Source organism: Sarcophilus harrisii, chromosome 4 (genome assembly GCF_902635505.1).
Source record: "Sarcophilus harrisii chromosome 4, mSarHar1.11, whole genome shotgun sequence".
Classification (NCBI taxonomy): domain Eukaryota; kingdom Metazoa; phylum Chordata; class Mammalia; order Dasyuromorphia; family Dasyuridae; genus Sarcophilus; species Sarcophilus harrisii.
In genome coordinates this window covers 194154119-194176228 of record NC_045429.1, presented here as the reverse complement: position 1 = coordinate 194176228, position 22110 = coordinate 194154119, and the positions used below count along the sequence as shown (strand labels likewise).

The 22110-nt window shown below is 36.0% G+C and overlaps 1 protein-coding gene across 1 annotated transcript in view; it reads right to left on the bottom strand.

The window, feature by feature from the left end:
* The window catches only part of SCML4 (Scm polycomb group protein like 4), an 86154-nt gene that overhangs the window by 49527 nt on the left and 14517 nt on the right, over positions 1-22110 (bottom strand). Inside the window, exons 2-5 of the mRNA XM_023503148.2 lie at positions 16929-17070; positions 9119-9187; positions 8315-8515; positions 4917-5111 (exon numbers count right to left, since the gene is read on the bottom strand). Coding sequence (XP_023358916.1) covers positions 4917-5111; positions 8315-8515; positions 9119-9187; positions 16929-17070 — 607 coding nt within the window. The remainder of the gene's footprint in view (positions 1-4916; positions 5112-8314; positions 8516-9118; positions 9188-16928; positions 17071-22110) is intronic.

The following is a 22110-nucleotide window of genomic DNA, read 5'->3' as shown; positions in this document are numbered from 1 at the left end:
AAATGAATCGGATTTAAGTGAGGGAGGGCTATGCAAGGTCAACTGCCTCACTTTCCCCTCCAGAACTATCTGGGATGCATAGTCAGATATAGAAAAAATGAGCTAGAAAAGAAAATGGCAAACCACTCCAGTATCTTTGTCGAGAAAACCCCAATTGTGGTCAGAAAGAGTTGAACATGCCTGAAAATAAGTGAACAACAATAATGACAAAAATCTGTATATCTCCCTTGATAGACTATTTAGATGCAGATGCTATTTCTCTTTTGTCTTTGTATCTCCAGTGACTGATACAATACCTGGTCAATTAATAAATATAAGTTGATCTTTAAAATTACACATTGCCAAAGGTTACTTATAGCTTTTAAGACTATAATAGAGACTATAAGAATCTAATGTTCTGAAGCAAACCCTGGCTCAGTTTACTCCTTTGTAAGATGAAAGGATTCATCTCCAAGATTCCTTTTAATTAATGCTTTATGGATCCATGATTCTCTCTTTAAGGTTGTATCTATAAGGAAATCTTTACATCCTTGATTTTTATATCTAAAGTTGTTAGTCTGACTCCATTTTACAGATGAGGAAACTGAAGGCCAGGAAGGCTCATGAAAATCCTTGAAATCTTACAGGAATTTGAACCCAAGTGCTCCAACTCTAAAGGTAGCAAAGTACCCTTTTCACCTTACCACCCAGCCTTTCATTTAATATGGGACTCTACTTAAAATAAAATAAAAACAAGAGGTCACCCTGAAGAGTGAGAAAAGGGGCAAATGAATCCTGAACAACACTGCTCCCAACTTTTCCTTTCATCATGGCTCTGGAATTAAACCTGCCAAGTGTGATTAGAGACAAAGCCATCATGCTTCTTTGAATAAATAGCAATGTAGCCTGTTTTAAGAAAGGTTATGATCTACAATCAAAGGAAAAAGGTGCTCTTCCATTCCAAATTTCACCCAAAAGAAAAACCTAGAGCCTTAGCCAAGGCTTTTTAGGCTTTGGAAAGAGGGACGGGGCTAGTCCCTGTTAATGGACTGGTTGGCTAGCCCACTTTGAGCTGTTCCTAATGGGCTAAGAGATTGTGTTTAGAAGTGAATCCAGACTACTGTACCATTCTTACTGGGAAACTCACTGGAGGAAAAATTAGTTTTTTAAGTGTCTTTAAGCCAAATAAGGTTTTAAAGGGAAATCTGATTACTAGATAATTTGAGCTGGTTGGGGTCTTAGAGAACATATCATCCAACTCCTTCATTTTCCAGTTGAGAGAACTGAGGCCAAGAAAGGTTGAATAATTAACTAAAGAATACATAGCCTCTTAGTGTCAGATCCAAGACAGCCACTCTGTTCTCCCAGTTTCTGGTTCCATTTTCTAACTACTCTTGCCTTTGTAATAGTGATCCTATATCTCATCATGTTGTCCTCTATTGCTTGTTCTTCAATTGGATGAGAACCAATGACCTTGGAGAAATGTCTTAACTAATGGGTGAACTGCATTTAAATGAGGAAGAATTGCACAAAGTCATCAGCCTCATCCTCTCTAAGTTCAAAGTTCAGTGGCAAGAAAAAAGTCAGGGATTGGCAATCATCTAGGTGCAATGGATGACTTGGACTCTTCAATTTCTGACTAAGCTCTAAGTACTCCACAACATCTGCTTCAATCCCCTTCATGGCTGTTGAAAGAAATCATTCTTATCCACTCATTCCACCAAGGGAAGTTTTCAAGTGTTTGGGGTAAAAAAATCCCCCTAACTCACTGACAGGTATGAAGTTTGTTGGTAGCATGCTACATCTTCTTGAAGCCACAGGTGACAGCTGAATGGCCAAAGGGATGAGCAGCCCTTACTCTCAGAGGTGCTAGTCCTCCCTGAATATTCCATTCAACTCATGTTGTTCACAAGGATAGTAACTAGCTGTATGACCTTGGGCACATCTTTATATGCTTCAGTTTTCTTATCTATAAAACAGGGATCATATTAGCATCTGTTTCCCAGGATTATTGTGAGGATCCAATGAAATTGCTTATATAAAGTATAAATGCAAGCTATTGTGAGAAATATAAATCAGACTCATGATTATAATTCATTTTATTAAAATGTTTTATAATTTTATTTTGTTTTTATTATACAACTATGACTTATCATAAATTTTCCACACACATGTATCAGGAAAAGAATCATTTCTCCAGTACAGATAAATAACAGACACATTGACCATGTCTGACATGTCTCATTTCATATCCAAAACCCAGAATACTTCTCATCCAGAGAGAGAAAAGCATGTTTCATCACTGGTCCTCTAGAGTCAAGATTAATCATTGCTCTCAATTCTGATATATGTTTATGTTATTTTTCTTTATGTAATTATGAGGAGCATATATTTATTCTCTTGGTTTTACTTTGTTTTGCTATAGTTAAGTAAATCTTTCCAACTTTCTCTGAATTTCTCATTTTAGTTATTATTACTTACGGCACAATAATATCCCATTGCATTCATATATCATAATTGATTCAGCCATTTCTCAATCAATAGTTAACTGTTTTGTTTCCAGGTACATGCAAGGGTGGGCAGTGGGGGGCTTTTGCCACCACAAAATAATATGACTATATAAATTGCCCATATATGCGGATATAAACTTAACATGTACTTCATATGTACATGTATGTATGTGTATATGTACATACACACATGTCCTTTATTTAGAAATTCAACTCCATATAGCCATATGGGTACATATACATGCATTTCCTTTATGTTTATATGTGCATGTATACCTATACCAGCATGTGCTTCATCTATACACATGTCATATGAACATATTATGACATGTATGTATATTTTCTTTAGGTTTCTCTATATATGTATGTACATGTATATAAATTCAATATTTGTTCTGTATATACACATACATGTACATGTATTTATATATGTATAAATATACAATATATAAAGATACATGTGTGTACTACATATGCATATATATATTGTGAGAGTGTTAGAGTGAGTGTGTGTGTATTTTTCCTTTTTCTTCTGTCTTTGACCTTTTGGGGAATATATATCCAATAGTGGAACTGCTGGGTCAAAGGGTATGAACTTTTCAGTCATTTTTCTAGAATGACTTCAAAACTTCAAATGCTAAATGATAGGCTAATCAGTGCCTCTACCTACAGTATATTAGCATACCTATCTCCCATAGCTCATTTAACATTCACTGTTTCCATATTTTATCATCTTGACCAATCAGTTATAATTCTCCTCATTTTACAAATAAGAAAACTGAGGCCCAGAGATGGCAAATAACTTTTTCCAAGGTCACACAGGTAGGCAGTAAATGACTTGTGACTTGTGCTCAAGTCCTCTGAGGCCATTTCAAGTTTATGAAATTCAATCATAATACCTCCAGACAGAGAAAGAGAGACACAGAAAGAGAGAGAGAGACAAAGAGAAACAAGCAGAAGAAGACGGACCCACAGAGAGAGAGAAGGAGAAACAGAGAGAGAAAATGAAGGAGAGACAGAAAGAGATACAGAGAGAGGTGTCTTTTTAGGGGAAACAAATACTTCTAATCGATGCAATTATACTCTCAAAAGGACATTATTATGACATGTGACTTCTGTAAAATCTATCCATTTAGCCCTGCTGTCCTAGAACTTTCCTCTCTCTAACAAGAAGAGCCGTGCTCTATAAAAACGTTAGAGAATAGGAGAGTTGGGAAGAGGCAATACTTTAAATATTTTAGTGAGAGAGGGAAGGAAAAAGTATTTAAGTCCCTTCTGTATGCTGGACACCATGCTAAGAGCTTTACAAATACTACTTCCTTTAATCATCACAATAACCTTGAGAGGTAAATGCTATTTTATCCCCATTTTACAGTTGAAAAAAACTAGAGGTGAAGTGGCTTGCCCAAGGTCACAGAACTAGTAAGTGCCCTAGGCTGGATTGGAATTCAGATATTCCTGATTACAGACCTATTGGTCTATTCACTGTGCCACTTACCTGCTAGAAGAAAAATATTCTTCTTCACTATATGATCTGATTCATGAAATAGATACTTTTAATGTTTGTATATTTACTAGATTAAATAATTATCTGACCCAGTTTACTTAGGACTTTGGAGAGTTCTTCATTCATAGTAACATACAGTAACAATGACAGTGAATCACAAGTTTCAAGTATGGTCAATATGAAAAAGCTTGAGAGACAGGATAGCATAGAGGAGAGGAAGGTAGCCTTTTTTCTGCTAAGGGCCATTTGGACATTTACAACATCATTCAAGGACCATGCAAAATTATCAATTTATAGAACTCAGACGGTGGGAGGTTGTACCTAGCTTTCAGCTCATTATCGCCTGTGGTTGCCTTAGTACATGATTTATTGGGTCTTACATGGCCAGACATTCCCCAGCCCTGGCATAGAAGATAGAGGTCTGGCCTCTGAGTTAAGAGGATGTGGTTCAGATTCTATCTCAAAGATTTACTGATGGTGTGATCACTGAATAAGTATCTTAAATTCAGTGCACTCAAGGACTTGAGACTTGAAGTAATAGAATCCTTTAATGGTCTGAAATTGTAGAGGGAGTCACCTCATCAGAAGCTCTCTACAATGAAATGACAATAGTGGACTAAAAATAAAGAAAAAATTCTTAATCATAGATGAGTCTAAATTTTAATGTCTGAGAAATTTAAATGTATAATGTCAGTCTTCCAGGTATTTCTTAATCCAGGAAAACCAAATGCTAAAATAAATACCCCAGAAAGAGAAGCCCAGAAGACCCCAATGAGAGAATTCCCAGGAACTGGCTGTTATTAGCATATTAGCAGTTTAACTATAGCAAGAAAGTAATTCTTACAGAAAGGTCCCAGAAGGTCCGTGTCACTATCTCCAGTCTCAGATAACAAGGCCAGCTGGGACAGGTCAAGGCCTACCTGACTCCATCCTCCTGTCCTCATAATCTGGACCATGCTCAGGAGCCCTGGGGTACTGGGGGAGAGGCTGGCTGGTGAAGAGGTTGTCACACAACAGGCTCTGACATAGCTTCCTCAAGAAGCTTAAGACACAGCCAAAGCTGCTCACCATCGGCAGGCTCAGGAGATGCTGTTTCCCATCAAAAGAAGCTGAGACTGAAAAACCACAGGAGACAGCGATTCAGAGCTGTGTGTATGGAAGAAGAGCTTGGGCCAAACAGCCTGGGAGCCAAGAAATCAAATCAAAATGAAATAAAATGTAAAAGTAAATAAAATAAATTGAAATAAAAGAAAATTTAATTAATTTAAAATAAAATTAAGTAAAATGAAAAAAATGAAATGAAATTTAAGTAATTATAATTAAAAAGAAATGAAATTAAAATTTAATTAAAACAGTCAAATGAAATAAAAATAAAATTCAAAAAAAATGCAATGAAATAAGAGAAAAGAAAATTTCAACCCCTCCCACCCCCAATATGCTGTCTTGGTTTGGCTTTAAAAAGAAACAATAGTGCTTGAGGGTCTGTCTTGGAATACACTTCCTGAGCTCCTCCTTACTATGCTGACAACACTTTGGCCATGTCTCTCTCCCCACCCCCAAAATCCACATAGCAACTTATTTCTTCTGTTCTTACAGCTTTGATAGAAGAATTTGGAACTTATTTTCCTGGGAACTAGGACTCCACCCATTGCTACCAAATCTGTGCAAATACTTTCTCCCCTTTCTAGCTCCTTTAAATTTATCTATACTCACTGAAATATAAGCTCCTTGAGGCAAAGATTGTCCTGCTTGCTTATATCTATATCCTCAGTGTTTGGCACACAGTACCTGGCACACAATAAACACTTAAATGCTTCTTTGTCCTCTACTAATTCTGTTTTTGTCAGTCTAGCCATCTATCCATGACCATGGTAGCAATGAAAAAGTCAAAGAATTTGTCAGAGCACGTAGCTTTCTAACTCTAACGCTCTAACGTTTATTACTTGAGTGACCTTGGACAAGTCCCTTAATCTCTCTGAAAAAAATGAGCCAATCTCCCATGAGACAGCTGGTGGGGAATAGGATTGTTAACAACTTACACTTCCTGGTCAAGATGTATCGGTACCTATTGAGTCAATGGTTTCTAATCTTTCCGGTTTTAAGTCTATGATTTTATGATTTGTAGTTGGGGCCAGAAGACTTTTTCATCTGCTCCATCCTATAGAGGCTAAACACTTTAGTAGAAAGAGGGCTGGATTTAGAGTACAGGGCCTTTGATTCAAATCCCTATTACAATGCTTATTGTCTTTGTGAACTTAGTTAAGTCCCCAAGAGACCCAGAAGTCTAATATGTATACTTTTCCATTTTAAAGTCTTTCTGTGTCTACTGGAAATTCTGCCCCCAAGCCATAGAGAGCTGGGAAAGGGAGCTTGAAGTTGGGATTTTGGTGCACTAAGTTAATTAAGGAATGAGAAGCAAACCCAGGGGTGAGTTAGGGGGAATCCCATTCAATTTACCCAGAAACTATATCTCTTGAATTTTTTTTAAGCATTGCATTTGGAATCAGGAATACTTAAGTATGAATCCTGCCCCAAACACTTACCAACTATATGACCCCGAGACAAGTCACTTAATTGCTATCTCTTAAGGAAACTTAATTTCCTCATCTGTAAAATGGAAATAATATCAACTATCTCACAGGGTTGTTTTAAGGGTCCAGTGAGATAGTATATGATGGCTCGCTCTTGTAGAAGAGACATCTTATGTACTAAATGTAAGCAGATTCCTCTGTCTTAAATTTTCATTTTCCTCTTCCTCTAATCTCTGGTCATGCCCTTCATCTCTTTTAAAATAATATTTGCAGAAAGTTTACAGATTAAAATCATGTATGTGGAGACATTCCAAATTGTGAATTGACTATCCATTAACAAAAAGAGCCACAACCCTGCCTAGAGAGGATAAAACTTTGTAGGAAATCATGGCTTCCCATAATTTTTGTGCCATAAAGAAGAGAAAGGCCTATAAACTGATCTAATTGATGGCTGAGATGATATCATATGTGCAAATTCAACTTGATGCAATTCACCTCAATTCAATAGAGAACTGGCACTGGAGTACAAGGAACTGAGTTTAAATCCTGCTGCTGATGCTATCTGTGTGACATTAAACAAGTCACTAAACTTCTCTAAACCTCAGTCTCCTCATCTATAAAATGAAGATTTTTTTATTAGATGGTCTCTGAGGTTGCTTCCAGCTCTAGAACTAGGATCCTATGACTACTTCAACTCAACAAGCATTTAATTGGCACCTACTATGTTTTATAACCCAAGCTAGGTGCTAGTACACATCAGAGGGAATAGACTTTGGTGGCTGACACTCCCTGAATTCATGGGCCTGCAAGTTTATTTCTCTCTATGAATGTGCAAGCACTTAAGGAGATGAACATTATTGAATTTAACAGAAAAAATTGAGAACATGATATAATTTTTGGAGGGACTGAGTTTGTAGAGAACAGTCTTCATCTGAGCCTCTTTCATAAACTTTCATTCTAGGCCTATAAAGAGAATGATAATATAGGGATGCTAGAGAAAAAAAAAATTCCGCAAAGTACACACTCAGTTCAAGATCAACTATATTAATGGCACAGGGGGAGAAGAAATTGGAGATGAATTTGTGTGGCAAAAATAGCACAAGAGCTATGCAAAAGAAATAAATAATCCAACAATTAATATAATTCAATATATTTTGTTTGAAACCCTAATCAGAGACAAAAATTTGGCAAGAGAGATCAATATTCCCATTGGGTCAAGAGGCTTTCTTCCTTGCTCTGCTATTGGTCAGCCAGAAAGGAACAATGGACAAGATGGAAGATGAGCAGTGGAGAGCAGACTTGGGTAGTTAAAACTACCTAATGTAGTGGGAATTTTTTTTAAGGCAAAGTAGTCATACAATTTTAGATGTGGATTTATTAAAAAATAAAATCAAATAATGCCTGTATAGCACTTTGAAAATTTGAAATTGCTATGTGTTAGCAATTATTATTTAATTCTCTCATATTACAGATGAAGAAATTGAGGCGAAGAGAATCTAAGTGAAACACTGCAGAGCTGGGATTGGAAAATGGGCTAAGTCTCAGGTCAGGTTTCAGACAATTTCCTATAGCTGGAAGGTAACTTTAAGCAACCAGCTTTTTTAAAGTTATGGGGCCTCTCTCCTATTTTGATGGAGGAAAGAATCACTTGGGATTTCAGTACCTTTGGATAGGCTCTGTCCTAATCATCCCCCCTAAGCTTTGACCCTGATTTCTCAATTGAACCCTATCGTGATGTCCCCCCACTTGTTAGCCTCCCAACAATCAATCATCCTCCAGAGCCTTACCAGATACCATCTCACCACCATATCCCTGCTTGACCAGGGAAAAGACTGTCTTCTGTTGGTATGCACAATCAATGCATGCCTGAACCACCTGCTGCAGGACTGCTGTGGGCCTCTCAGGCCCAAAGTGCTCCGGGAGTTGCTGTACCTTCTTTCTCTCCAGGTATGGCCCCAAGTTGGCTTGTTTGTTGACATAAATGCAAACTGTAGAGACAAATACCCAGCACCATGTGCTTATTATGGAACACTGGGGATCATGTTATGCTGAGGGTCTCTCCCAGAATTTCACTCCCTTTTCCTTCCTCCTTCCCTTTAGGAAGTATCACTGACAATCCTAGAATGATGAATGTTCTTAAAGGAGCAAAAGTGTCAAGCCCTCCAAAGCAATAGGGCAAACACCCAACTTTGTGAATAGAATGATAGAGGGATAAGTATAACTGATGTTGTTGTCTACCCTTCCATGAAACTGAACTTTAGCTTCAGGGGTCTTTCAGCACAGAGCTTAGTGACTGCGACCATACTGGAAGCCAAAACCTGATCTTTATTAATTCACTAGTAATAATGGTTCTAAACTTCTAATATTTAAAAGTTCTGGTGGTCATTTTCTTACTATGTGTGCAAATAGATACACATTCCATTCTTTCCTCTCCTACCTCCCCTAAAAAATAAAATGACTCCTTTTTGGTGACTTTTTCTTTCTTCGAAAAAGGTTTTGAGGTAGCCCCTAAATGTCACAATATTTGTCAATAGAGACCTATCTGGTAAAAATATTATTCACTCATAACTTCAAAGGAAAAGTATGCTCACTTGCTCTTCTTGGTCTTCTATGAAACTGGGGGGTGACTTCAGGAGGGTGATAGCCACCAAGGAAAGGACCTAGGAAAATAAAAGCCATTTGAATGCAGAGCTGTTTTTTTTTTCATTTTTGACTTTATGTCCTCAATACCTGGCAAACAGTTGTCACAATAAAATTTTTATTGGATTGAACATATGAGATATAGTTTTCCCATCTTCCCCAAGCAATCAAAAAGAAAATGAATCAATGGGCCATACATCATAACCTAGATATGGAATTTAATCTGACACATTGTAGAAAGTTTTGGGTTTTTTTTTCTATCATGCCCTATTTGTCCATGTATAGGTGTACCTACTGCCCAAGCAATCCCTGCTGTGCTATTTATAAAAGCCAGGGGTAAACGAGTGATATTACTTCAAATCATGGGCTAGAAAAAGAGAAAGGAGCTATTCTGCAAAGTTTTGCCTGAGGGACTGAAGTTCATTCAACTTCTACTTATTCAATGAGCATTTTTCAAGCATCTTCTATGTGCCAGACTATGCTAAAATCTAGGGGATGATAACATTATTGAGGTCATGCTGGCCCAGTAAATGTAACTTGCAGCTTTGGCAGGTAATCTTTGAGAAGTATATCTGAAGTAAAATGTTATTCTTTGCTTTCTGGAGAAAAAGAAATAGTGAATTATAGGTAGGAATGTAGTAGGAATAGGATAGTGGTGGTGGTAAGGAATGTCCTTTGTAGCTGAGGAGAATTTCAAGGAATATTTTTTTTTTCCTCTGGAAGGACAAATAATGTCTAACACTCTGATGAGCTGTGATACCACTAATGTGGTACTGGGGAGCTACCAGTATGGAAATCCCTTCTATCAACTAGCAGATCAGTGATTGTTCTGTAATTAATAAGTCCTCAGATGTAACTTGAAGCCTAAATAGGTTATTTAGTTTGCCCATGGTCATGCAATCAGTAAATGTCAGAGGCAAGATTTTTGAAGTCAAGACAACCTGAACTCAACAGTATTCTAACCATTGCCCCATTCTGCTTAATCTGCCTACCTACCTACCTATCTTGCTTCCTATCCACCTACCTATTTATCTATCTAATTAGAAGGTAAAAGCTATTGGAAACTTAGAGAAAACAAGTGACTATGGTGCTCTTTTCTTATTCTACCCCTTCCTATTCAGCACCTAGGACAGAGATTTGCTCCCAGTCTATGTTCAATGAATATTGGTGGTATGAATCACTTCAGTGTTCAAAGAAGTGTAGGGAGGAACAAGAGCTAGAATTTCTTTCAGTTCAGAGATTCTAGAAATCAGCACTGAAACTGTCTGATTTTGTGCCAAGGAAGAAAATAAAATTATTTGATTCTGACCCTCTTGACATGGCATGCTTAGGATAATAGAGATGCATATTTTATATATGTGTGTATGTGTGACACCCACATACATATATGTGTATATATACATGTATGCATGTATATCTTGGTGAGCCTGAGACAGAGCCTCACTAGCTTTTCCTTAACTGTATCTTTACTGTACAGGCAATGGCTATCTCAATGGATATATTCCTTTTATTTTAAAGAATGAATTAATTAATTATTGGTTATTGATGCCTTTTGTCTTTATATCACAGTCATTTCCAGATATAGCATTCCCCACCTTCACTGCCAATGAACCTTCCCTTGGGACAAAGTAAAAGTCGAGCAAAAATAACCAATAGCAATTTTGTCTGACTATTCAACATTTTGTAATCACAGTTAACCATTTCTCCAAAGGAAAAAAAAAAGATATTACTTTAAAAATTAAAGGTTAACCTTCTTTACCAAGCATATATTCATTTTCTTCTCTGTCCACCTAATTTCCTCATCATCCAGCATAAATGTCCTACTAAAGAAATGTGCCCAGACTCTGAGAGACATAGAAATGTTCAGTGACCAGACAGAGTGCTTCATCTTAGCCAATGGAGAAGCCACCTATACTGATGTTGAGTTCAACAGACATCTTTGAGGTTCCATAAGCTTGAAAAAGGACATTGAAATCAGGACTAAATAAAAGACTGTTCTTCAAATCAGCATCTGAGTCTACAGCATCCCTAGAGCAGGAAATGGGCAGTGATAAGAATTACATGATTACACTCCTGTTGATATGTAAAAAGAAAGTTTAGATAGAGCATTCTAATCAATCTACTCATTACAGAAAGTTTACCAACAGAGTATACTCCTGGGATAAAAATCAACTATGGGAACTGGTTCTTTGAAAGGAGTATCACTTAACTCTTTGAATATAAAATAGAAAGGGACAACAATCCAAGAAATAGAAAAGGAAAAAGAAAAGAAAAAAGAGAAAGCACAACAGGAAGGTTGATCCTATATCCATCCTAAAATGTAAACATCTAGAGAGAAGCATTATAATGCTTCCCTATAAATAGGGAAAGGAAGATGAAGTTTTGCTCCAAAGTGTTGAATTTATAGGGTGCTAAAGAATCTACAGTTTTACAACAGATGAGAAAAAATTAAAATAGGAAGCTGTTATATAGTCTATTTCTTCATATTATCTACCCAAAGGAAGTATTATTTCTTAGCTTGCAGGAATTTTTTTTATGGTATTTGCCCTAGTTGCAGTATATGCTATCCCAGGTACAAAAATTACTAGTTTAATTTTCTAGATTTAATTATTTCAAACTGAAACAGCCTCAGGGGCCATCAAGTCCACGCTTCTAATTTTACAGATAATGGAGACCCAGAGAAACTAGGTGATTTGTGAGGAATCATGTAGCCCAGTAAATATCGGAGGTAGGATTTGAATTCATGTCTTCTGAACTAAAAGTCCATTAGCCTATTACACCAGCCCACTTCTTATGATTGACTCTACATCGCAATTCTATTTTTTTAGTAGCATTCTAATAAAAATTATTGTTCGGTTGTTTTCAGTCACAATTGGCTCTCCATACCCCATTTGGGTTTTCTTGGCAAAGATAATTGAGTGATTTACCATTTCCTTCTCTACCTCAATTTACAGGTGAGAAAACTGAGTCAGACAAGATTAAGTGACTTGATCAAGGTCACAGAGTTAATACGTATCTGAGACTGGATTTGAACCCAGGGTTGTATCTATGGAGCCACTTAGGTGCCTCAGATGAAGGTTTATTTGTCTTCAACTATTGAAAAGAATCAGAGGTCAACTCAATAAACAGAACAAAGCTATAGATGTTTATTTTTTTTAAAATGGTGGTGAAGTAGATACATTGCTGACAGAGTCAGAAAGAACTGGGTTCAAGTCTAGCTTCAAATACTTACCAGTTGTGTGACCCTGAGCAATTTACTTAATCTGTTTCTGTTTATTCATCCATAAAATAAAGATAATAGCACCCACTTTCCAGAGTTGTTGAAAGGATCAAGTGAAATATTCACACAGTGCTTTACAAATCTTAAAAATCTATGTAAATATTAGTTGTTTTTATTATTATTATTCCCTGTTATATCTGTCCAGCAAGTATAGTCAAAACATGAACAGAAAACAAGAAAATAAAAACCATTTCCATACCTAAAAGGTTTCTGACAAGTTTGAACATATGACTCAGGGAATCTAGGAGCACCCACCAGTTTTCAATGACTTATGGAGAATATAATTAATATGTATTATGAAATAATGAAAACTGAAGTAAACAGAACTGGAACATTATATACCATAACAATTTCATTCCAAAATAATCAACTTTGAAAGACTTAAGAATTCTGATCAGCATAATGATCAAACCAGGATTCAAGGAGATCAGTGATAAAGGATGTTTCCTGCTTCCTAAAAATGCCAAATAAGGCATGCACTTTTTGACTGGACAATACTGGAATTTGTTCTGCTAAACCATTCATATTTGTTACAAGGATTTAATTTTTTCCCTCCTGGGAAGGAGAGAAAATGAGACTTTTTAAATAGGAAAAAAAATGTTGTTTATTTTTTTAAAGAATGGGATTGATCATACAAATCAACTAGAATTTCCTTGTTTTTGAAAAGATCAGAAAAAACCTTAAAACTGTCCATTGACAGCAACTTCTTTCTAACTCAAAGTATACAGCACCATAGATCTCAAGTTGGAAAGAATCTCAGATGCAATCTAGTTGAATGCCCACCTTTTCAAGATGATAGTAAACATCGGAGCCAGGATTTGAACCCAGTTCCTGTGTCTCCAGAATCTAAACTTTTCCCATTAAATCTCACTGCCTCCTTGTTTTAGGTGCCATTATGTACCATTATTGTTCTCTAAGGCCATGTATTAAATCTATCTTACATTTTACTTTATAAACTTCCATCTCTGAATGGCCACCTGTAAACAAAAATGTGAAGATGATAAGATGTCATGATGACCACAGCCTTCTTTTTCTATGCCCTTTCTTCCTTTGCAGTTTTTCTCTCCTTTTATCCAACCCTTTCAGGAAGTATTGTTTCCAACAAATACTCTTTTGAAGAAAATAATCTGCAAAACTTACATTAAACTATTGATGAAAGGACTCTCTAACCCATAAAAATCGCTGGGAAACGAAAAAATAGACAGAAACTTGGTTTAATACAGCATTGTGTACTATTACTTATTTCAAATACATTATTTATCTAAATAGAGTACCCTTTATAAATTATATTTCTTTTATACTTATTTAATTTTATGAATTATGAATAACACACTTAATTTAATTTGTTTTCTGGAAAATACTTTCTCAGACCAGCAAATTTGCCACCTCAATAATCTGATTTATAAACATTAGGATTCTTTTGTGGATGCACATCAAAACTGTGATGTATGCTTCAAAATCTCATTCTTTGCATGTTTTTTTTATAACTAATAAAATCTTTTATTTTTATTTATTTTTCTAAATTTCAATAGTATTTTATTTTCCCAAATACATGCAAAAATAGTTTTCTTTGGATTATCTTTTTTATTTATTTATTTATTTTTATTATACCTTTTTATTTGCAAGTTATATGCATAGGTAATTTTACAGCATTGACAACTGCCAAACCTTTTGTTCCAATTTTTCCCCTCCTTCCCCCCATCCCCTCCCCCAGATGGCAGGTTGACCAATACATGTTAAATGTTAATTCTTTGGATTATTTTAAAGCTAATGTGTGTGATGCAATTGTTGCAGGCACTGAGCAGTATCTCAAGAAGATTTTTGCAAAGTCCAAAAAAAATCACTTAATGGAACCTACAGCACAAGATGTTGGTTATAGTTAATAAGAAACTTTAATTTAAAAAAAACTGAAATAACTTTTGAAGATAATTTTTGTATGTTTTTAGTATCAAACTGCTATTATTTGTGTATTTGTTTTTTGTTGAGGCAATTAGGGTTAAGTGACTTGCCCAGGGTCACATAGCTAGGAAGTGTTAAGTGTCTGAGAGCAGATTTGAACTTAGGTCCTCCTGACTTCAGGGCTGGTGCTCTATCCACTGTGCCACCTAGTTGCCCTGACTATTGCTATTCTTAAAGTTTAAAATGCACTAAGACTTTTGGGGATATTCTATATAGAGCGTCACAGCTTTTTTCTTTCTTTTTTCTTAAAGAGAACATACCTTTCAGAAATATGACTAGCTGAATAACTATTTACCAAAGGAAGTATAGAATTTATCTTAAAATAAAAAATAGACAGGCTTGACTACCTAAAGTTAAAAAGCTTTTGCACAAATAAAACCAATACAAATTTGTATCAAATATTCATAAACTCTGGTCTCCAAGATATATAAGGAATTAACACAAATATATAATATCAAGAGTCAATAGATAAGTAATAAAAAGATAAAAACAGGGTTGGTTTTTTTTTTTTTTTTGCAAACTATGAACAACCATATGAAAGACTGCTCCAAATCTCTACTAAAAAATATAAATTAAATTAGCTTTGATATTTCACCTCACATTTGTTAAATTGTAAATGACAGATGTTGAAGAAGCTATTAGAAAATAAACACAATCTAATTTATATTTTAATATATTTAACATCTACTGGTCATCCTGCCATCTAGGGGAGGGGGTGGGGGGGGGAAGAGGTGAAAAATTGGAACAAGAGGTTTGGCAATTGTTAATGCTGTAAAGTTACCCATGTATATATCCTGTAAATAAAAGGCTATTAAATAAAAAGAAAAAAAAAGAAAATAAACACACTAAATACACTGTTAATGGATCTATGAATTGGAAAACAATTTGGATTTAAGAGAAATGGCTAGATTGTTCATTCTCTTTGGCCCAGAGTTCTCTCTATTGGGCAGATACCCGACAACAAAATATTCATAGCATCACTTTCTGTGATAGCAAAAATAAAAAACAAACAAAAAAATTGGGGGTGAAGTAGATATCTATAATTGGAGAATGGTCCAACAAACAAAAATATAATGGAAAATTATTAAACTTTAACAAATGATGAATATGAGCAATTTAGAGAAACATGGGAAAATATATACTAAATTCAGAGTGAAGTAATCAGAAAAAGGGAATATTCCCAGTGTCTACAATAATGTAAAAGAAAGTAACACTAAGATTAAGTCTAATCTGATAATTATAATGGTCAATTATATAACTGTATTATATAATAATATAATATATAAATTATATGTTATCAGTCTTATCCCTAGAAAAGAAATGACTCAGCATTTTCTCTCTCAAGGTAAAAAAGTGGGAGATTACAGGTACAGAGTGTTACATACACAGTCAGAAGTATTCACTATGTCAGTAGGATTTACTTAACTATCTTTGTTTCACAAGAAGTATAATTCTGGGGTTTGGATGAGGAAGTAACTGGAAGTGACTGTGACATTAATACAAAAGGCATTAATGATTTTGTTTTAAAAAGGAAAGAAAATCACACTAAGGTTGATTCATTGAAAAATAAGTACCAGGCCTATTTTTTTTAGATTTTAAAAGATTAATACAAATTAATTCCTGATAATGAAATTTTCAGCTTTAATAGAGGAGATATTTGATTATAGGATCTTTCTAAAGAATATCAAATTATAGGCTCATAAGATAATAATAAATTAAGAGGCAGAAAGGACCTTAGAGAATTCTATTCCAAACCCCTCATCTTATACATAAGAAAATTCAGATTAAATAAATTAGCTAAGGTCATACTGGTAGATAGAATCAAAGGCAAAATTTGAACCCAGTCCTATGATTTCAAAGGGAGAGTTCTTTCCCCTATAACATATAATTCCTCAAATCCTATGACCATTCAATTTTTATCTTTGTCTCTCTCTAACATCTAAAACAATTCCTAGCACATAGCAGATATTTAATAGATCCGTGCATTCGTGTACAAATGAATGAATGAGTGAATTGGATCATTTTATATTTGATCCCTTTCATAGAATTGATTTCATATGAAATCCAAACTGGCTAAAATACATCCTACTCTGATACTGATGGCAGAAAGATGGGTTTGTAAAAAGAGACAAGACTAGGAAATCAAAAATATGAATGTACATAAGATGACATTGATGAATTTTCTTAGTATTGGCTCAAATCAAGTCTGACGGCAAAGAAGCAAAACAGGGCTTTCTTTTTTTTTTCCCTCCACGCTCTTTCCTACCTCCCTTCCCCCATGCGTTCAGCAGGACCATCATCAGGTTCATTGAAAACCCAAAACAGAATGCTCCAAACCTCAAGACAGCATAGCTCGACATTTCTGGTCATTATAGATTTCATTTGACTGTCAGAGATAACCAACTCGTCAGTCACATCGATCTCAAATGATGTCTGTGACCGCGGAGCAAATAGCCATTAGTCAGTTCACTAACTCCCTGCCTCCCCAACGCACCCTTTTGTATCGAGTTCCGCGGACGTACCTGTGAGCGCCTGCGCTGCTGCTGCTGAGCTGGGCATGGCGGCTGCATCCTGAGGGATGGAGCTGACATCTGGCTCCGGTGTGCTTCGCGGCGGACGCGGAGGGGAGATTGCTAAAGGAGTCATTAGAACACGAGACTTCAGCTGCAAGATATAACCAATTTGGTGAATGAAAACCTAGAGGGCATCATTTCCTTGTCTCCCTGAATACTTCCCTGTCTTTAGTTAGCAAATTCTAGTGCATCCCCCATCTTGCCTTTCCTTTCCCTCCACAGTGTGTGAAGCACGAAAAGGGTCACTGATGGATGCGGCTTGTGTGTGAAGTGGAATTATGTGTTTACAGTGATAAAATAGCCCAGTGGTATCTGTAGCCCCCAAGACCACACCAAGGAAAAATTATGATAAGCACGGTTATCTTTTGTGTACATCATAGGGAATCAGAGTCAAAAGGGGGTCAACTAGTCTAACCTTGGCCAGAACTAGATGTCTCTCTACAAACAAGAATAGTTAGCATTAAGATGGCATTTTAAAGTTTGCAAGGTGTTCTCTATAGAGAATATATTATTTGATCCTCACAACAACCTCGTGAGGTAGATGCTTTTATTAGCCCCAAATTTATATAGGAAGAAAATGTCGCTTAGGAGAGGCTAACTGATTTCTGGTCATTCAAATAGTTCCAAGTCTGCCTAACTGAACTATTATCTAACCCCACAGCTCAGTAGCATGAGAGACTTGGTGAAATTCTTTGTTAAAATCTCAGTAAACTGAAACTATAGCATTCTTCAAGTCTGTCAGTCCAGATACTCTATTTAATAAAAAAAAAAAGAGCAAGGGAAGAGAGAGGAAGAAATTAATTTAGCATAACCTGTTCTTGATGTTGGTCCTTTGGGATCACAGCTTTCTTTTCTGGATGATCATTAACCATCTCCTTAATAGGGCATTTTAGAATTTTTTCAATGAATCAAAGTGAAAATCTCCATCCTCTTTGCTTTCTTGAAAATGGGGAGAATATTTGACTTTCTTCAGTCCTGCAGTATCTTTCTCACTCTTCATGGGGCTTCAGAGGTCACTGACAATAGCTCAGTAATCCTAACTGCCAATTCTTTTGATACCTGAGGATATTAACTTCTGGGCCAGGTGGTTTGAATACATTAATTTTATTACCTCTTTATTTATCTGGAGGATAAATAAAAGAATTTACAGAATTCCAGATGACTGTCTAAGGCTTCCCATGAAACTGATGATGTTTAAATAATAAGAAGTAACGTACTAGGAGTTAAGGCATTTAGGTTCTTATGCTCATTCTAGCACTTACTAGCTCAGAAATTTTCTAAATGACAAATTGTCTTATGTTTCTGGGCCTTGGTTTCCTCATTTGTAGAATGAGAAGTTTGACTAGATGATCTTCAAGATCATTTCCTAGGGTCATCTAAACCCTACAGTCTAGAGCCCTGGGTTAATATAAATTAGCCTGCAAGTCCTCAATCATAGAGGATCATTGTAGACCTTCAGTGTGATGCTCTCCATATCCCTGCTGACTGTCTGCTTCTTTCCTGATAAAGGAGGCATGGTACAATCAAAAGAAAACTGGTTTTGGAGTCAGATGGCTTGGGTTTCCACTTCTGACACATGTCACTCCAGGCAATTTACTTAACTTCCTTGTGCCTCGATTTACTCACCTGTAGAATGAAAGGACTGAACTAGATGGTCTCTGAGGTCCCATCTCACTCTTGAGCTATGGTTCTACTGTGAAAATATATATAGGAACCATTTCCCAAAGGGAGAAATTTATTCTCCTGTGCCTAGTTCTGACAATCAAGGCTACTAGGATTAGCCATTTGTCCTGAGATATGTATATTCTGTGATAAAAAGAGGCCAACCTCCATGTCTTGCTTGGAACCTTAAACACGGAACAAAAAATTTACTTATTCAGGATGATTTATCATCAAACTCTGTGCACCAAGGTAACAAGAATTGAAGGTTTTCTCTGTTAAATATTATTCTCTGTTGGTAATCTAATAGAATGCAAACTCTTTGAGGACAGGAACTTCTTCATTTTTGTCTTTATAATTCCAACATAAGCATGTGCTTAATAAAAACTCATTAGACTTAAATATTTGCAGAATCTCAAAGAGTCAAATTCTGATCTTCTACCCTCCACGTAATAATTACTCTAAAGTCAAGCCATTCTTTATTTTGCCTTTAATCTCACATGTTGGGGGGGGGGGAACAAAGATTAATGATTAACAATTAACATTACTTTGTGATATATGATGTAATGGGATTTTTTTTCAACACAGGAATGACTATGCTGTGAGAAATGATGAATACATAGTAACATTAAAAAAGACAAATTGTTGCAGAGTAAAGTAAGTATAATAAGGAAAACAATAGACATAATGACTCAAACAATATAAATGGAAAAAAGATGTATAAAACAAAAAAAGCTCAATGTTGCCAAATTATAATGAAAAATCCTTTCAAAGGCCTTTTCCCACTTTCTTCACAAAAGGCTCCATATTGTGAGTATGGAGCTCTAGATGTAATGTCAGACTTTTTTAGTCCATTGACTAGTTTTGTTAAACTGGTGTCTTTTTTGTTATAAAGGGTGACTTGTAAAGGTAAGTAATATGAAAATAAAAGATAGCCATAAAATTTATTTTACAAAAGAATTACAATCACTACCACTAGCTAGCTATTTATATAGTTGTGTCTAACGAGACTGCTTTAAAAATATTCAAAGCATTAAGAGTAAGAATTTGCTATTAATAGGTTTTTCAACATAATACAAGCTGGACATTCAAACAAAATTAAAGGCCATAAAAATAAAGTACTTTAAAATAATTCCCAAAATAATGAAAATGAGATTGCAGTTGTGAACAAATGAGTGAACCCAAAGTGCTTTGGGAACTGGTCACAGCAACTTGGGCATTGTCTGCTTGTTCATTTGTTAAATGTCCCAGTCTGCCACAGTGCCACTCAGGCTCAGTGAAAGTGAACCAACTTTCCACTTGGATGGCCTTTCAGTGAGTAAAATTTCTCCCTGCATGTATCAGGCTGCTCAGCTGGTGAAGGCCATGTAATGAATGAGGAGGGATAGGCAATGAGGGCCCTCTCACTAAAAATGTTACCTTTGATTCTCCCCTTGGAGCAGGGATGTGATTTGGAAACCCCAGGACCGAAAGTTGAAGCCTTTCCAACTTGTAAAATGATGAGCTCCAACTTCTGCCCCAATCTGTTCAAGCTGTTCTCCTGGCAGGTGATTTTTCTTTGTTTTTAATGGACAAACTCAAATAGGCTGCAGCCGAACAAACGGCCTGGAATGAAGAGCAAGGAGGGGAGGAGGGGAGTCTTTCTTGGCAGTCATACCCACTTGAAGAAGATTCACTGCCCAGGCTGCCTTGCCCTGACATACAGTAGCTAATCAATTTGCAATCTAGGGAACACATTCAAAGCCAACAATCCTGTACAGGCACTGGTGAAGTTGGCACCTTGATCTGAAATGCAAAACCTTAATCAAATGCATCCAACACGATATGTGTAAAGGGCGTTGCTGCCAATGGCTGCCAGAGGAGCCTGTGCTTTGCCTTGTTAATAGTATCATGGTGAGAATGGAACAGAAGGAGAAAGTACCCATCTCTGCCAGCTGGAAATGCAACTGAAGAGGGTGGAACCCTCTGGCCAGCTCATCTTTTCTTTGCATTAAGAGACCCAACATTTAACTTTTGGACAATTTGGACTTTGTGTTCCATATCAATCTACTGTTCAGTGCCATACTTCCTTGATGACTTTTAGCTCAATTAGGCCAAACAAAAAACAAAACAAACAAACATTTATTAAATGCTTTCCACATATTTTATATCCTATCACCTGGGAAGGAGAGTGATGCTATCGTTAGGTGTCAAGAGTGCAAAGATGAAAAAAATGATATGGTCCTGCCCTCAAGGAACTTGTAGTTTAGTGGCAATAATAAAAATAGCTAGTATTTAAACAATTTTTGAAAGTTTACAAAATGTATGACATATGCTATTTCGTTGTACTCTTTCAATAGCCCCATGGGGTAGATTCTTTTATTATCCCAATTTATAAATGAGGACACTGAGTCTAAAAGAAATTAGTTATCTTGCCCAGGTTCACAAGTTTATAAGTATTTGAGTCAGGATTTGAATTTAGCTCTTCCTGATTCCAAGTCAAGCATCCACTGTGCTGCCCAGATACCTAATAATTATTCTAGGAAGTGAATAACCATTTGGAAGATGGATAAGATCCCCCCCAAAAAAAGCCAATTTCTATGCCAATTATAATATACTTATACAAAGTTATATATATTACATATATCTATGCATGTTATATTTCACAATATCTAATTGCTTAGAAATGATCTAGATCAGTATGAGAGATCTGGGGAGGAAGGATCACTCATTTAAAACTGGAGGGGAGGAGGAAAAATAGAGTGGGGGCACTAGGATAGGATTCCATTGTGAACTAAAATGCCAGTGCAGAGACCAATCTAAAAGCAAATGATTATTTACTAAGATCCTGTGTAAGTTATTTTCTCTGGAGGAAAACTGAATGTCATGCATGAATGAATGAATTTTTCCCAAGTTACCTTGTTTATGGAAATGACCCCCCCAGGTTTTCAATGTTTGTTAAATCAACTGCAAATCAACATGGCAGTCAAGAATTGTTTAGTTTGATTGGAATACATAGAATAGTGCTGATCATTGTACAAAAACCAACCAACCAATCAACAACAACAAAATTCTCAAATTGAAGTGAAATTCCAAATAGTGAGGAAGGGTCCAACTAGAATATGATGGGAAACAGAGTAGTTACAAGGGATCAGGGATAAATGAACCCACAATTCAAAGTTTTACTGGAACTGTGTAGCTTTATCATTATCAGAAGTGCTGCTTATCTAAGGTGCTCTAAAGGACAATATTAGTATGAGTAAGTGATATTTATGAAAGAATGCTTTGTAGGTATTATCTCAAGTTTAAATAGGCAAAAAATAGGCAAGAACTATGGAAGCCAACACCATATCAATAGAGTGAATGTTTTTAAGCTCCTTAAACTAAAAGAACATCACTTAATATGAGTTTGAGTGGACAATCTCTCTCTCTCTCTCTCTCTTTCTCTCTCTCTCTCTCTTTCTCTCTCTCTCTCTCTCTCTCTCTCTCTCTC